At 40.0% G+C, this 18,686-nt stretch overlaps 1 protein-coding gene across 5 annotated transcripts in view; it reads right to left on the minus strand.

Annotated features, from left to right (window-relative positions):
• Positions 1-18,686, minus strand: part of GALNTL5 (polypeptide N-acetylgalactosaminyltransferase like 5) — a 57,405-nt gene that overhangs the window by 38,442 nt on the left and 277 nt on the right. For all 5 annotated transcript variants that reach the window (XR_013353157.1, XR_013353158.1, XM_077849610.1 and 2 more), the window contains exons 2-4: positions 17,383-17,517; positions 11,816-12,113; positions 5,806-5,926 (exon numbers count right to left, since the gene is read on the minus strand). Coding sequence is in view for 3 of the 5 variants with exons in the window: in XM_077849610.1 (XP_077705736.1) it covers positions 5,806-5,926; positions 11,816-12,113; positions 17,383-17,517 (554 nt within the window). In the remaining 2 variants the exon portion in view is untranslated. The remainder of the gene's footprint in view (positions 1-5,805; positions 5,927-11,815; positions 12,114-17,382; positions 17,518-18,686) is intronic.

An 18,686-nucleotide genomic window follows, 5' to 3' on the forward strand; every position in this document is an offset into this window, starting at 1 on the left:
TCCTGCACATGGCTTTGCAGAGACAAGTAGGAGAATGACCTACAGGCTTAAATTCCAGGAAGATCGTGGAGTTCAAAGAGGAAGCAGATGAGACAGACGGGGTGGGAGGATGGAAGGATAATACAAGAATGAGGGACATGATGGTCCAGGGTGAAGTCATGCTACTTAGGTCACATCTCTAGCATTATATTCAGTCCTTGGGCATGTCATTTAAAGAAAACTGTAGATAAACGGAGTCCCTTCAGAGGAGTGAGACAGTGATAGTGAAGGGGCCTCAGAGTATGTCACACCAGGACTCCTTAGGCCCCTGTGTGTATCAGTTTCTCCAAACTTAATTGGTAAATGGTGCTGTGGTCTTTTCTGACCTAAACTTCTCTCACCTAAGTAAGCAGTTTTTGAGAGTGTAAGTAATTTGGACGAGGCCTGAATTTGGTTGTCTTTCGTCAGCTGCTCTATTCTTTGCTGATCATATAGAGTGCAAAGAGTACAAAATAAAACAGAACTATTGTGGGTTGGATTGTGTCTCCCCCACATTCATATGTTGAAATCTGAACCCCCAGTATGTCAGGATGTGACCCTATTTGGAAATGGGGTTGTTGCAGAAGCAATGAGGGAGATGTCATTAAGGTGTCCCTAGTCTGATAAGACTGGTGTCCTTGCAAAAAATGGAAAATTAGGGCCACATCCTGAGTTGGCTTACTTACCTTGTGCCCTAAGTCAGCTAGGGGTATGTTGACTTGCCCTCTTTTGCATTTTTTAAAAAATATTTTCCAGGTTTTCTGTGATTAACATTTATTTATTTATTTTTAAAGATTTTATTTATGTATTCATGAGAGACACACAGAGAGAGAGGCAGAGACACAGGCAGAGGGAGAAGCAGGCTCCATGCAGGAAGCCTGGTGAGGGACTCGATTCCGGGTCTCCAGGATCATGCCTTGGGCTGAAGGCGGCATTAAACCCCTGAGCTACCAGGGCTGCCCTGTGATTAACATTTTAAAAAATCTGCACACTTGCTAATTACAAAAGGGTAAATAGTCTTTTTACAGGGCAGAAATAATTGAAAGTAATTTCACCCCCAGTCACTTCACAAGTAATGGGACAAATGGACATCGAGTGCCTCCTGATAGGATGCTCTGAGGATGACACACAACCACTTCTATGGTATTCATGCCAAAAAGCACGACCTGGATTTGATCACAAGGAAATATCAATCTCACACTGTGGAACCAGTTATTTTAGAAAACAACTGGTTAGATCTCTTAAAAAGTGTTATAGTCATGAAAGATAAAGACTTAGGAACAGTTTCAGATGAAAGAAAACCAAGGGCATGGATAGATGCAAGATACATGCAATCTGTGGTCTTGGGTTGGATTCTTCCAGAAAAAGGACGTCAATGGGCAACTGTAAACTTCTAATCATGTCTATAGATTAGCAAATGGTAATGTATTAATGTTAATTTCCTGGTTTTGTTCATAGTTCTGGTTCTGAGGGTATGGAAGATGTTAACATTTGGGCAATCTACGGAAAAAGCTATACAGGAATTCCCTGAAATGTTTTTGCAATCATTTTGTATGTCTGAAATTATTTCAAAATTGAAAAGCTAGGGGTGCTTGGATGGCTCAGTCAGTTTAGTGCCTGCCTTTGCCTCGGGTCATGATCCCAGGGTCCTGGAGCTGAGCCCTGAGTCAGGCTCCCTGCTACTTCTCCTGCTTGTGCTCTCTCTCTCTCTTTTCCTCTCTGTCAAATAGATAAAATCTTGTTTTTTAAAAAGTTAAGAGATAAAAAATTAAATCAGAAGGCTAAGCAACGTAAAAATGTACTCTTCAAAGATCTGTATTAAATGTTTCCACAGCTAGTTAAAATAATCGTGAACTATAAGGCACAGTTGAAATAGAAACCCCACTTAATAGAATAATAAGATTAGTATGAGAATGGCTGAAAATATACTTGGACTCCAATAGTACTAGTTATTCCTTGTAGTTAAAATTTATTTGAAACACAAGTGTACTTTGTAAATAAATGAATTTCCTATTAAATAAGTTAATATTCTGAATACTAAAACTTCAAAGTTCACTTCTCTCTTTGGAGAGAAGTATCTCTCTAAAGTTTCCATTTTTCCTAACAATCATGTAATAAGAGAAAGGAAACAAAGGCAGCTGCACTATTTCAGGAGATGAGATTTAGGGAGAAGAGTTGATGGTGTGGCGAGAAATTCATAGCTTACAGGCATTCAAAAATATTGGGGAAAAAAAAGAAAAAGAAAAAAAAGAAGAAAAAAAAAACAAAAATGTTGGTCTCCTTTGTGGTAGCACACTATCCAGTTAAGAAAAAAGTTGTCCCCTGGGGTGCCTGGGTGGTACAGTTGGTTAAACTTTCAACCCTTGATTTTTGGGCTCAGGTCGTGATCTCAGGATGACAAGATCAAGCCCTGCATCAGGTTCTGCACTCAGCAGGATATCTGCTTAGGATTCTCTCTCCTTTTATGTCTCCCCCTCCCTCCTCTCTAAGATAAATAAATAAATCTTAAAAACAAAGTTGTCCTCTAAATTAAATTCATATCATGTTATATGGTTTGAATAAATTTAAATTATTTTTTTTTATTATGACCCAGATAGATTGTGTCATCACATGTAAACACTACATCTTTTGAGAGTGCCTCATCTTAGGTGATATTTAGCTACCTAGAGGCTTTATTGATTCGTTATTTGTGGTTTCAAATGTTCGTGTTACACACACGTTGCACCAAGACACAGTGGGCCCCCCTTTCTCCCATTTCCTGGAACTTGGATTTTGTCTTTGTGTTACTGGAAGATGCTATATGCCATAAGTACTTCTTATTTAGTTAAGGAAGAATATCAATCTTCTTTAGATAGGAGCCATCAGAATCATCAATGCACAATGCAACATGAGTGAATCTTGGAGACGCTATACTAAGTAGAATAAATCAGGTAAATATTGTATGATTCCATTTTTATGAGATACCTAGAGTAGTTAAAATACACAGAGACAGAAAGTACAATGGTGGTTGCAGGGGGACCAGAGGGAAGGAAGAAAAGAGAGTGAATGTTTAATGAAAAAAGTTCTGGAGGTGGATGGTGATGATGGTTATAAAACAATGTGAATGTACTCAATGCCACTGAATTATACAGTTAGAAATAGTGAAAATGGTACATTTTATGTTATGTCTGTTTACCACAAGTTAAAAAAAAAAAGGCACCAACACAAATGATTGAAGAAACACCGAGAAAAAGCAGATTTTGAAGAAAACATAAGTGGCTGTCTGAAGGTATTTGGCCAAATGTCCTTACTGGTAATTCAATAAAAAGATCTTGTGGACAATGCAATTCCTTTAAATCTCTAGAACACATTCGGTACAACTGGGGAAGGTATTCTCTACCTTATAAACTGAGAATTTTAAAATAGGCTCTTGAATTATTGGACTTCACGTACTAAAAATAGGAAGACTTCTAATATGTCAAAATTAAAATCTGGTTAGTAACTATTTATTTAAAAAATTAAGATGTTTTCTCTTTTTTTTAGATGTTTTCATTTATACATTTGTACACTGTTAAACTATAAGACATTAGTGAAATAAATAAAAGAAGACACAAATAAATAGAAAGATATTCTGTGTTCATGGATTGGAAGAATTTGACATTGTTAAAATGTCTATACTACCCAAAACAATCTATAGATTCAGTGGAATCCATATCAGAATTCCAATGGCATTTTTCATAGAAATAAAACAAAGAATCCCAAAATTTGTATTAAATTACAGAAGATGCTGAAGAGGCAAAGCAATTTCAAAAAATAAGAACAAAGCTAGAGGCATCAAGCTCTCTGATTTCAAACTCTATTACAAAACTTTGGTAATTAAAACAGTTTGGGGGACGCCTGGGTGTCTCAGTGGTTGAGCGTTTGCCTTTGGCTCAGGGTGTGATCCGGGAGATACTATCTCACACCTGTTAGGATGGCATTATCAAAAAGACAAGAAATAACAAGTGTTGAAGAGGATATGGAGAAAAGTGAACCCCGTTTGTGGGAATGCAAACTGGTACAGCCCACTGTGGGAAACAGTATGGAGTTTCCTCAAAAAAATAAAAAGAGTGCTAACATGAGATCCAACAATTTCACTTCCTGGTATTTATTTGAAGAAAATGAAGACACTAACTCAAAAAGATACATGCACCCCTATGTTAACTGCAGCATTATATACAACAGCCAAGACATGGAAGCAATCTAACTGTCCATCAGAGGATAAATGGATAAAGAAAATGTGGTATTATATACACAATGGAATACTATTCAGCATAAAAAGGAATGAAATCTTGCTATTTGCAAGAACATAAATGGACTGTGAAGGCATTACACTAAATGATATAAGTCAGAGAAAGATAAATACCATATGATCTCATCTACATGTGGAATCTAAAGAACAAATTAACAAACAACCAAACCTCTAAAACCCAGCCTCATAAATACAGAGAACAGACTGGTGGTTGCCAGAGGAAGGGGTGGGCAAAACAAAGCTCCATTATAAAATAAATAAATATGGGAGAAGATATTTGCAAATGATGTATCAGATAAAGGGCTAGTTTCCAAGATCTATGAAGAACTTATTAAACTCAACACCAAAGAAACAAACAATCCAATCATGAAATGGGCAAAAGACATGAAGAGAAATCTCACAGAGGAAGACATAGACATGGCCAACATGCACATGAGAAAATGCTCTGCATCACTTGCCATCAGGGAAATACAAATCAAAACCACAATGAGATACCACCTCACACCAGTGAGAATGGGGAACATTAACAAGGCAGGAAACCACAAATGTTGGAGAGGATGCGGAGCAAAGGGAACCCTCCTGCACTGTTGGTGGGAATGTGAACTGGTGCAGCCACTCTGGAAAACCGTGTGGAGGTTCCTCAAAGAGTTAAAAATAGATCTGCCCTAGGACCCAGCAATTGCACTGTTGGGGATTTACCCCAAAGATTCAGATGCAATGAATCGCCGGGACACCTGCACCCCGATGTTTCTAGCAGCAATGTCCACAATAGCCAAACTGTGGAAGGAGCCTCGGTGTCCATCGAAAGATGAATGGATAAAGAAGATGTGGTCTATGTATACAATGGAATATTACTCAGCCATTAGAAACGACAAATACCCACCATTTGCTTCGACGTGGATGGAACTGGAGGGTATTATGCTGAGTGAAGTAAGTCAATCGGAGAAGGACAAACATTATATGTTCTCATTCATTTGGGGAATATAAATAATAGTGAAAGGGAATATAAGGGAAGGGAGAAGAAATGTGTGGGAAATATCAGAAAGGGAGACAGAACATAAAGACTCCTAACTCTGGGAAACGAACTAGGGGTGGTGGAAGGGGAGGAGGGCAGGGGGTGGGGGTGAATGGGTGACGGGCACTGAGGGGGGCACTTGACAGGATGAGCACTGGGTGTTATTCTGTATGTTGGTAAATTGAACACCAATAAAAATAAATTTATTATTAAAAAAAAAATAAAATAAAATAAATAAGTCATGGAGATGTAATGTCCACCTGGTAAATGTAGTTAATAATACTATACTACTTATTTGAAAGTAGCAAAGAGAGTAGATCTTAAAAGTTCTCATCACACACACACAAATATTTTTTTGTAATGGTAAGCCAATGTTATCTAGACTTATTGTGGTAATTACTTGGCAATATATACAAATATCAAATCATTATGTTGTACATCTGAAACTAATATAGTCTTATATGTCAATTATACCTTAGTAAAAAAATGAGGAGAAACATACATTTTATTCCTGGTATCTGGCACCTTGCTGTCACTGCCCAAGCTTTTACTGAGAATGGTATTAAATCCATATTTTAAAAGTCCATCAATAAATTCTGGGTTTGAATAGTTAAAATCCTTACCTGTAAGAAAGGGTAATTACAGTCACATAAGTATACGTTTACTGCCATCACTTTGATAAAGGACAATAAGGACAACTATATCCTGAATTCACTCCTTTTATAATGAGCCAGAGTCATTTCCTGGAACCTACACTAACCCCAGATGATAGGCTAAAATCAGGCAGATTCCTTGGCAAAGTATGAACAAAAAGCTAGTCTTTGGTCACTCAGTCTCTCTAGGGACAGAAGTGCCCAACCTCCTTAGTCCCATCATGATTCACAACTGTTGTGTGAAATTATTCTGAGGGATTTAGGAAAGGTGGGAAAGGGGAGCTAGAACCCCTCTCCCAAAATTCCATTGCAAATAGAACAAGATGCCAGAGGCCAACCCAAACATATCAGTCATAACAATAAATGAAGATGGAATAAATTTCCTATTAAAAATAAAAACTCTTAGATGTCAATGAAGAAACAAAATGTAACCATAAAAGATAAACAGCACAAACTAAAATGGTTAAAAGTAAAAGAATGGTCTAAGAATACAGGAGTCAGAATATCATTTAGGAAAGTACAGAATTCCTTGGAAGGAGCATCCAGAAAGTCATTTTATACTCACAGTAAGAATAAGTCACAATAAAGACTAAATAGGAACAAGCCTGTAGACATCACATACTGCTGCAGCAAAATATGTTAAAATCATTAGAGATACCAATACGTAATGCCACAAATAAGCAGTAATGGAATATTTTAAGAATAACTCCAACTGGGATCCCTGGGTGGCGCAGCGGTTTGGCGCTTGTCTTTGGCCCAGGGCGCGATCCTGGAGACCTGGGATCGAATCCTGCATCAGGCTCCCTGCATGGAGCCTGCTTCTCCCTCTGCCTGTGTCTCCGCCTCTCTCTCTCTCTGTGTGACTATCATAAATAAATAAAAATTAAAAAAAAAAAGAATAACTCCAACTCAGAGAAAGAGAAGTTGATTAATATAACTAGTTACATTTCCTTAGTGGATTTATATTTTTCTTTGTTTTTGAAGAATAAACGTTCTTTTCCAATGGCTACCAAGTGCTCTCTCTTTTTTTTAAAAGATTTTATTTATTCATGAGACACACACACACACACACACACACACACAGAAGCACAGACACAGGGAGAGGGACAAGCAGGCTCCCTGCAGGGAGCCAGTTGCCAGAGTCTATTCGGGACTCCAGGATCACTCCCTGAGCCAAAGGCAGATGCTCAATCACTGAGCCACCCAGGCGTCCCTACCAAGTGCTTCCGACAAGGGATATAAAAGGCTGTATTATATATAAAATGGATTTTCTTCAAGATGCAGTAACTCCATTTTCATGAGGCCCTCTTTCTTACACCTGTGAAATCCTGGACAGGACACAATAGATAAGCATAGGAAGTTCTCTGAAAGGTCGAAAGGAGGAGGCAGATTCCTGAGGCTGATCTCCGGAATGGAGGAAGGATATGATGAGCTCCTGATTTCCCTGCTGCTTCCCATAAATCCCAGACAGAGGTCTATAGAAGTCTTCAAGTAAAACCACCAATAGGGGGGCACCTGGGTGGCTCAGTGTTTGAACATCTGCCTTGGGTTCAGGTCGTGATCCCTGGGTTCTGGGATCAAGTCCCACATCGGGCTCCCTGCATAGAGCCTGCTTCTCCCTCTGCCTGTGTCTCTGCCTCACTCTCTATGTCTCTCATGAATAAAAAAAGAAAGAAAGAAAGAAAGAAAGAAAGAAAGAAAGAAAAAAACCACCAATAGGCAAAGAAAAAAAAGAAAAGCCGAAAAGAAAAAAAAAAAAAAAACGCCAAGATCAGCCAGTTCCCTCTAGCCAAAGGGCCAGGGAGGCCTGAGCACAGAAAACCTGTGTCCCAACAAAAGAGCTGATCTTTGTATTATCAGAGACCTGGAAGAAAAGGAATCAGAGTGAGACTGGAAAGTATTCTCAGAAATAAGGCTGAGAACTCCCCAAGTTCAGAAAGGCTGGACATCTATAGATTCAGGAGGCTGAGCAAACCCCCAAACAGGGTAAACCAAAGAAATCCATGTCAGGATACCTCATAATTAACTTCTAAAAACTGAAGACACACTTCTGAAAACTCCTGAAAGCAGGCAGGGAGAAAAGACCCAGGACTCACAGAGGAACAATCTGAATGACTGTGGATTTCTCCTTTGAAATCATGGAGGAGAGAAGGAGGTGACAAAACATCGTCAAATGCTGAAAGAGATGAACTGTCAACAGCAAATTCTACATCCTGCAAAAATATCCTTTGGGAATTATGAGAAAATCAAAATACTCCTAAGTGAAGAAAAACTAAGAATTTGTGACTAGCAAATTCACTCTTAAAGAGCAACAAAAAGAGGTTCTCTAAAGAGAGAAATGATAACAGAAGGAGGTTTGGAACTTCAGAAAATAAAAAAAGAACATCAAAACATCAATATGGATAAAAATACAAATAAATATGGAAGACTCATTAAGAAACTCTTATGAGTTTCTTAAGTCATATATGGTGTTTGAAGCAACAGTTATAACCATCTGATGTGGGGCTCAATACGAAGACAATTATATTTTTTAATTGACAAGGCTAAGAAACTGTTTACACTTTACTTGAAGTGTCAAAACGTCAGTGCAAAGGGACTGTGATAAATTATAGATGTATCACATAATGCCTACAGCCACCACTAATGAAGCCATACAAAGTAATCTTTTTAAAAAGTACTTTTTTTTTTTTATTTTTTATTTTATTTTATTTTTTATTTATGATAGTCACAGAGAGAGACAGAGAGGCAGAGACACAGGCAGAGGGAGAAGCAGGCTCCATGTACCGGGAGCCCGACGTGGGATTCAATCCCGGGTCTCCAGGATCGCGCCCTGGGCCAAAGGCAGGCGCCAAACCACTGCACCACCTAGGGATCCCTAAAAAGTACTTTAAATAAATCAAGATAGATTTGGAAAATGTTCAAGTAACCCACAGAAAGATAAGAGAAACAGAAGTTTGAGAAACAGGAAACACACAAAAAACAAAATGGCTGAGAAACTCTGACATCAATAATGGTTTTAAATGCAAATGATCTAAATATACCAATTAAAAGCATAGATGAACAGAGTGTATTTAAAAAATGTTCCAACAATATGCTAGCTATAAGAAACTTACTTCAGTGAAACATAGGTAGATTGATAATAAAAAAACAGAAAAGGATTTACTTGCAAATGTTACTCAAAAAAGCAGTTGGGATGCCTGGCTGGCTCAATTGATAGAGCATGAGGCTCTTGAGCTCAGTGTCGTTGAGTTCAAGCCCTGCGTTGGGTATGGAGCCTACTTAAGGAAATAAAGTAGGGGTGGCTATGTTAATATTAGATAAAATAGATTTCAGGGCAGAGAGAATTTCTAGAAACAGAGACATTACCTTATGATAAAAGGTTCAGTGAGCCAGTAAGACAAAATGATTTTAAATAGAAACACGTCAAAAAACAGTCTCAAGATACACATACACGAAGCAAAAACTGATAGAGTTAAAGTAGAACCTGACAAATCCACAATTATAGTTGGGGTCTTCAACACCCACTCAACAATTGACAGAGCTATCAGCCAAAAACTCAGCAAGGACATAGAGGACTGAACGATATAACTAACCAATAGGATCTAGTTGATGTGTACGTGAAGACCACAGCCCCCAACAATAACAAATACACTGTATTTTCAAGTGTGCATGGAGCACTCACCAGAGATGGACCATATTCTGGATCATAAAACAAAACTCAAAAAACCTAAAAGAATTGAAATCATACAGAGTATACTTTCCGACTATAATGGCGTCAAACTGGATGTCAGTAGTAGACAGTAGAAACTTATTCATAGACTCTAAAATTAATCTATTTCCAAATAAGCCAAAGAGAAGGTCTCAAAGGGAATATAAAAATATATAGAACTGAATGAAAATGGAAATTCAATGTATCAAAATATGTGTGATACAGCTAAAGCCATATTATTAAGATGCCAATTCTCCCCAAATTGATTTTAGAGCCAATACAATTAAAAATACCAGCAGGCTTTTTTTTTTTTAAGAAATTGACAAACTATTCCTAAAATCTATATGAACAAGCTAAAGGCCTAGAATAAATAAAACAATTTTTGAAAAGAATGAGAATAGAGTTCTGAAAGAGACTCAACAAAAACAGTCAATTGATTTTTGAAAGGTTGCAAGATGGAAAAAGGGAAGTTTTCAACAAATGGATACTGGGCGAAATGGATATCCACATAGAGAAAATGAACATTGATCCTTACCTCCCATCATCACAGAAATTCACTCAAAATGGATCGTGGCCCTAATGTAAAATGTAACGTTTAACCTAAAACCTAAAATTTCTAAAAGACAACACAGAAGGGGATCTTTGTGAACTTGAGGCAGGCAAAGATTACTTCAATAAAACATAAAAGACATGAACCATACAAGAAAATATGGTGAACCGAATATCAAAATTAAAAATATTGCTTCCTGAATGACACCATTTTAAAGAGAATAAAAAATGTAGGGTATGGTGACTATAGTTAACAATGCTATATTGTATATCGAAAATTGCCAAGGCAGATCTCATCACAGGAAAAAAAAATATGTAACTGTGTGTGATGGATGTTAACTACACTGTGGTGATCATTTTGCAATATACACACGGATCAAATCATTATGCTGGACTTCTAACAGTGGTTTAGGTCAATTATTTCTTAATTTAAAAAGAGAATGAAGAGACAAGGCATGGACTTGTACAAAATATTTGTAACTCACATATCAAAGGACTTGAATCCAAAATACATTTTTAAAAAATCTTAAACATCAGAAGACAAGTATCCTGATTTAAAAGTGGACAAAGGAAAAAAAATGGACAAAGGATTTGAAGAGACACTTTACAAAAGAAGATAGATGGGTGGCAAGTAAGCACATGAAAATGTGCTCAAAACGGGGCAGCCCAGGTTGCTCAGTGGTTTAGCACCGCCTTCAGCCCAGGGCCTGATCCTGGAGACCTGGGATCAAGTCCCATGTTGGGCTCCCTGCATGGAGCTGTTTCTCCCTGTTTCTCCTGTTTCTCCCTCTGCCTGTGTGTCTGCCTCTGTGTGTGTGTGTGTGTGTGTGTGTGTGTGTGTCTCATGAATAAAAAAATAAAATCTTAAAAAAAAATAGAAAAGGTGCTCAAAACCATTAGTCATCAGGGAAATGCAAATTAAGACCACAATGGTACCATTACTTACCCATTAGAATAGCTAAAATCTAAAAAGCTTACTCTGTCAAATGTTAGTGAAGATTTGGAGCATACATTGCTGGAGAAGATATTAAATGGCACACCTGTCTTGGAAACAATTTCCCTTAAAGTTAAGCATATACCTACCATATATCCTGTCTGCACCAAACCTAGGTATTTACCTAAGAGAAACAGAATATGTCCATACAAATATTTATAATCCATATTCACAGCAGCATTGCAATTCACTCCGGAGTATCTACAAGCTCATTAAAAATATAAAATATTGTATTTTGCTAGAGATCATACATAAAGGAAGTGAAGAGAGATATCCATCAACTCAGGTTAACTACTACCTCTGAGGAGGAGGTAGCAAGGAGGTAAAGGGAGGAGGAGGAAGGAGGTAAAGTCTTTGATGGTACCTATTAACATTTATTTCTGTGAAAAAACAGAACACTATCTGAAACAAATATAGCAAACTATATAAAACATTGTTAAATGTAGGTGATGCATGCCTATTTGTTATTTTCTGTATATATGTGAAATATTTTATCATTTAAAAAATTGAATTGCTCTAAGAGAGACATTCTTTGCCTCTTCCAAATATTACATTTATGGCAAATGTTTCCCTTAAAATGGCTAACAGAAAAATAAAAAATACTTACCCAATTTAAAAAATAATTTTCCTGCAGTTTCATCTTCATCAGGCTTTTCAAATCTCATATGCAGTCTTGGGATTTGCTGGGGTCCGTGGGTAATTTGCTGTTGCAATTTTTTTCCAAGGGACCAAATTAATTCAGCCTCCTGGGTTTTCGTCTCCAAGTTGCTCACATGATTATGGTAAATATATATATATGACAGAGTTGTCCAGATCCCAAATATCAAGGATGCATAGAATAAACATTGAACTGTGATACCTCTCATTGTAAACCTAGCATTTTTGAAGGTCTGTTTTTTAATTTCCTAAGTCAGAAGGATTTAAAAGAAACTATATTAGATACCTCAATGATTTGTAGATCATCTACTTGGCTTAAACTCCATTTCCAGTGTTTTAAGAACAGGATCGTTTTGATATGTATTTATCATATACTTGGACAAGATACGTATATCTTGTTTTCTACTAGTGAACACTACTAAAACTAATATTCAGAAGATCACTTAACATCAAAATGTACAACATGGTTACAAAACATACACTCCCATTTAAAGTAATTGGCCCACACTCCTGAGCCTACGGCTAAAGAAAATACAGCAAAAGCAATTTTTTTAAATCTCTGAAGTAAATATGGCAAAATTAAAAGGTTTGATAAAGCTTAATGATGTGTCTACAGAGCATTCATGGTATTTTTCTCTATATTTCCCTTTTGTTGGAAATATTTCATAATTTATCAGAAAAGTCTTGAGAGACTTCCTTTAGAGATGATGGATTGAATATGTGTGTCTGTGCCCTGTCCATCTTGACTCAGCTGTGAATAAAAACAAATCTAAAAACTCTCTTGGGAAAAGAGAGGTAGGGGGAAGGTCAGGGCACATGAGATTTCAACATAGGTTTGGAAGACCGGAAGCTGCTTGGATGAGAGGTAACAGCATGTAAACAGAGGAAGCCAGGACCCCACGTGCACAGCGAGAGGACTCTGAGGTGGGACCCTAGAGCAGCTGGGGACTGGTCAGGTGCAGAGTGGGGAGGCTTCCACAGAGGCCACTTGTGTATATGCACAGCAGTCAGCTCTCTTCACCCCACACTGCACAGAAAAGTCAAGATGGAAGCCTGGCAATTTCTTCTTTGATGACACTGGACTGAGGAGGCTCAGCCGCTACAGAGGGGAGGGGCTGAAGTCAAGGGGATCCCTTGGATCCAGAAGGTTTGATCACTCTGCCCATTTCCCCATCTCTCTCTCTCTCTCTCTCTCTCTCTCTCTCTCTCTCTCTCTCTCACACACACACACACACACACACACACACACACACAGGCTCCCCACAGCCAGGTTGCTACACCTGAGGTAGGAGACAAGAGAATTGTTCTATGGTGAGAAAACAGGTCTCACATGCTGAAATTCGGGAGTGCCCAACAAAGCAGCCTACTACGTGTGACCTTGTCTGTGGTCAGGGTCAGATTCCCATCAGTGGGTTAGGGGTTAGGGTCTCATTTTTCAATAGGAACAGAATGCTGTTATGCACTGAGTTGTGTCCTCCCTAAAATCCTATGTCGACGTACAGGCTCCCAATGGAACTGTATTTGGAGATGGGGTCTTTAAAGTGGTAACTGAGTTTAAATGAGGCCATGTGGGTGGGCTGTAATCCAATTGTACCAGTGTCCTTGTAAGAAGAGGAAGAGACACCAGGGTGCATGCGCAGAGGAAAGCCCATGTGAGGACACAGGGAGAAACAGGCCATCTGCAAGCCAAAGAGAGAGGCCTCAGAGGAAACCAACACTGCTGACACCTTGATCTTGAACTTCCAGCTTCCAGAGTGGAGGGAAATAAATGTCTGTTGCTTCAGCACACCCAGTCTGTGGTATTTTGTTGTAGCAGCACTAGTAAACTGATACATGTGCCAAGGTTTGACCTAGGTGTTTGAAGAAAGCCTCCAGAAAGAGAGAAAATACACATAGAACCAGAAAATGGGAACAAATTAATGAGCGCTTTCAAAAACTCAAAACATCACTTTTGATTGCTCACAGAGAGCCAAGAAGATGCTACATTTATAAAACCAGAGACGCAGGCTTGAAAAAGAAAACATTACAGAACAAATAAAGGTTGTCAAAACCTAAAACATGATTGGGAAAATAAAAAAATTATTAAAAGGTTGGAAAATAGTGTGAAAGGAATATTCTAGAAGGCATAACAAAATGACATAAGGGAAAACATAAGAAAAACTGGAGGGAGGTGGTATTTCATTAATGGAGGTATAACATCTAAATAGTAGAAACATTTCCAAAAGATAATCGGTGAAAGGTGGAGGACAGGAAAATGTTAAATAAATAATACAAATATTTTCCCCAGAAGTAAAAGGGGGTCACAGAATGCCCAATGCAATGAATGTAAAAATATCCCTAAAAACTTCCAGGTGCATCAGAAATGGTCAACATATAGAAGGAGAATCAGAAGGATATCAAACTTCTCAACAGCAGCACTGGGTTCCTTTTTTTTTTTTTTTCTTTTAAAGATTTATTTATTTTAGAGAGAGAAAGAGAGAGCCCCAGCAGGAGGGGCAGAGGGAGAGGGAGGGAGAGTCTCAAGCATACTTCATTCTAAGTGAGCACAGAACCCAATGTGGGGTTCAACCTTACAACCCTTAGATCATGACCCGAGCCAACCCTGAGATCATGACCTGAGCCAAAACCAAGAGTCAGAGGCATAACCAACTGAGCTACCCAGGCACCCCAACGCTGGTTTAAGATTATAAAGAAATGGCTTTACAATTCTAAGTTAAATGGTATTTCACCTAGAATTCTTTACTTAGTCAAAATTTAATTTAGCTTGAAAGAGGAATAAAGATATTTTCAGATCTGTAAAGGAGTCAGAAAGAATTACATTTCACGTATCTCTTTTTAGAGACTACATGTGGATTGCAAATGCCAACAAAACAAAGAAGACATGGTCCAGAGTGGTGGATCCAAACCAGGGGAGAGGCAGAGATGGTCTCAGAGGGTGGCTGTGCAGGCAGGGTGAGGGTTTGGGGGTGACTGTCCACATTGGAGCAGAGGCTGTAGTGAGCTCTGGCACTCCATTCCTCCCCCAAAAAGGAGATGGGTCAGAAGAATATCAAATTTGATTGGGTGAGGAAATGCAAGTAGATGACTTATCTAATGATAAAAATTAAGGAAAATTAAGGAATGGTATTTGTAGAGTAATAAAGATGTAAACACTGATTTTTAAAAATGGAAGTCGTGTAAAAAATGCAATTGATGTGTAAAATAAGCCAAGAAACAGAAGCCTAAGGATATTAGTTAAAATATGAAGGCAACTGTCATAAGATATATATGATAGGAATTGAAAGTCATTGCTTTTGGGGAGTTGTATTGGGGATTGGGATGGGAACTGGGGAGGGGTTTGCTGACTCTTTTTATTTCATTTTTTAATGTATGCATTACTTTGATAAAAAAATTTCAGAATAAAGATTACATGCGGTGCCTATCAAAGGGCATCATGGCTTGTCAACACTTACATACAGCAGCCACTTCTCTCCCTGACTCTTTAAATCATGTGACAGCCTGGCCCCAGGGAGAGGGAATCAAACATAGGAGCCTTGAGCTCTCCAGCAACACCCTCTCTCTAGGACTCTCTGGGGTGGGTCCTCCTCATATTCTGATTCTTCCAAGTGTCTTCCTGGCATCTGACCATGTTGTATTGTCTCCTATTTTTATCCCATTTTTCTGACTGGAGGAGAGTCTGGCTTCCACATTTTTGACCTTAGGGTTGTACTAGGAACAAGTTTACATACATGATCTAGCTCTCTCTGCTCTTGTCCACAGTAGAGACACAGCCTACCCCACAGAACCCAATACTGTCAACAATTCCATGGTATCAAACCACCTGGGCAACACCTTGCCCCCTAAACAGACCTGAACACACCTGGATACAACGTCATATGCAGTGGTGCTGTGTGGTGCCACCAGATCAGCCCCCGGGGCTGGGGCCCCCATTCTCCCTACTGCCTGGAGTACTGGCACATGGCCACATCCCTTCACCAGAGTTACCCTTGGGGGGGGGGGGCAAGCTGCTTTGCCCAAAGGTCCTCCTTCCCAAGGGAACTCATGTTTAAAGACTGGCTGATGAGCCCAACTGCCTTGTTTCAACTTGGGATGACTCTGAAGGCCTACCCAACCCAGAGCGGCCCATGGGACAGACAGAGGTCCCTCTTGCAATCACATTGCAGTCTAGCCCCTTTCTCTTAGGAAGACAAATAAAAGGAAATCTCCTTTAGAAGGGAGTCAGGAGGGGTGGGGCGGGGGCGGGGGGGCTCTCATGTTCTCATGTCTCCTTGTAGACTGCAGACCCAACAGAAACAGAGGCATCTATTATTATCATTTTACTATCCCAGCAAGAGGAAGGATAGTTTCCTCCTCCTCCAGCAACAGCCCAGCCAACGAGGGACAGTCACAGCCCAAACAATGAGGGAAAGTCACAGCTCAACCAATGAGGGACAGTCACAGCCCAGCCACTATACTTGGAACTCCAGTTGACTCCAATGGACTTTTTGTTTACTACCACCTGCCTTCCTTCCCCACTTCTCCTTTATTCCGTAAAAAACATTCTTCTGTTTGTTCTGTAGACTGGCCTTAAGTTTTGCTGTTTTGCTGTAGCTTCCTTGTCCTGGGTTGCAGTTCTCTGCCTTTCCTCAAATAAGCTCATTTTTTTTTCCCGGTACAATAACTGGTTGTTTTGTATTTAAGGTTGACACTACCCATTCCCTTCACTCGCAGGTGTCCTCCCCCAAACCCATGCCAATCAAGTATCTGCAGGCCAACCTCAGAATCCGAGTCTGCTTCCTAAGGAACTGGAGCGACAACAGTTGACAGTGGGAGTAGTCCTGGGGCACAGACACCGATATGGGGTTTGAGGCTGAGTCACCTCTATCAGCTGGCCCTGAGGACCCCACTGCTGGTGGGAAGGCGGTGCTCTGGTGGCCGCCAGCTGGCTGCAGCGATGTGCCTGGTACAACTTCACTGGAGGGGAAGTGGGATGGAATACTGGTGGAGAGGAACATTCTGGGCAGCACATTTGAGAGATGGGGGTAGGTAGAAGCAAATATAAAAACTGTGTAATCGAAATGGTTGCTATCGGATGCTATGGATGCATTTGAGAAAGGCCACGAAAGGCTGAGGGTGACTAGTCACCCTTTGATGGCAACATGTCAACCTGGCCTCCTTAGCGACACCTAAAGAGACTCATCTCCTACGTGGGAAGGGCAGTGAAAGCTGAGAGCTGTGTGCAGGGCCTGGTGGTGAGGGCAGCTGTACTCCAGGGAAGGTGACTTCTCAGTCCTGGCTTATCTCCTGTCCAGGGAATGAGGAGGCATGAAAACTTGGGATGGGGGTGTGTGGGTGCAGAGCCACCGGGGACCCAGCCTCTGGACCTGTAGAAATGGCCCATTCACCCTGTTAAAGCCCAGCTCTGCTCCTCTGCTTGAGGATGCTTCACAGGCAAACACATGCCCTCCTGCTGGATTGCCCCTCACCCCCACCCCAGTCCCCTCCTGGCCACGAGATCAATAAGTAGGGTCAAGTTACAGCATAGCCTGGCTGGAAAGATGCTGGGCCCTGCCCAGGGAGGAAAGAGACTGTTCCCAAGGAATTGCAGAACCTCCCCAAGACATCACGATCCAGTGGAATCAGGGGCTTTGCATGGGCTGCATCCTGAGGATCCTAGATGAAGGGTAGAGGTATAAAACTGGATTGGGCATTTATTCCTACTGGAACATTCCATTCCCCCAAGACATAGGCCTTAACATCCTGACAAAGATCCTCATTGCACAGTGAAGGCTCCTTGACTGGACACTTTAAAGACAGAATCTTTTGGGGCACCTGGGTGGCTCAGTCGGTTAGGCGTCTGCCTTCAGTTCAGCTCACGATCTCAGGGTCCTGGGATCACGCCCTAGGTGAGGCTCTCTGCTCAGTGAGGAGTTTGCTTCGCCCTCTCCCTTTGCCTCTCCCCTTGCTCATGCTCTCTTTCTCTCTTTCAAATAAATAACGTCTTAAAACAAACACACAAAAATCTTTGTGTATGCAAAGACAGTGTCAAATGTGTAGAGGAGAAGGTGGCCTCTAACTGGGGGAAATGCTTGGATTGAAATGAGTGGGAAGAGAATGGAGCTGGCTAACTTCTTACTGCCGCTTCCTCTGATTCAATGTCACATGCTGAGACTGTTTTAATTTCCACCAAATACCAAAAGCAATTAGAAACTAAGGAAGCAAGTAAGCAAGGGGAGGCCCCCCGAATTGAATAGATAACATACGCATGTGGGTTCATTATAGGGTTACTGCTGCAGAAGGAAATACATCCTTATTCTCTAGGAGGATTCTACTATATTCAGAAAATTTGGAGGAAATTCTCTACATGTGGACACTTAGGAAAATGACCCTTGCCCAATTTTTTTTTTTTTTAATTTTACTGATGGCAGTTTTCTTACACTACAGCTTTTTAAAGCAGAGCTCTTCCTGGTAGTCTGGAATATGCACCTCATCTCTCCCCCTGTCCCCACCCCCACTCCCACCAAATGCACACACACACATACACACTGAAAAACTGAAACCCTAAACTAAATTTGGATTCAGCCATTGAATTTGTTTTAAAGTGTGAGTTTTCAGAGCCAGGCAAACAGGCTATGCTTTAGATGATGTCACAACTAAATTATAAATAAATAATCAGATTTTCAAGAACTGACATCATTATAATGCCCATTATAATACCTCCAGATTAACATAGTCCAGCCTGGTAGCCATAATCTCTTCTTAAAAAAATCAGGTCCTATTAATCCTAATCCCCAGAGCCAGCATTCCATTCAAGATTCAGTACTTTGATGCGCTGTTTCCAT

Source organism: Canis aureus, chromosome 15 (genome assembly GCF_053574225.1).
Source record: "Canis aureus isolate CA01 chromosome 15, VMU_Caureus_v.1.0, whole genome shotgun sequence".
NCBI lineage: Eukaryota > Metazoa > Chordata > Mammalia > Carnivora > Canidae > Canis > Canis aureus.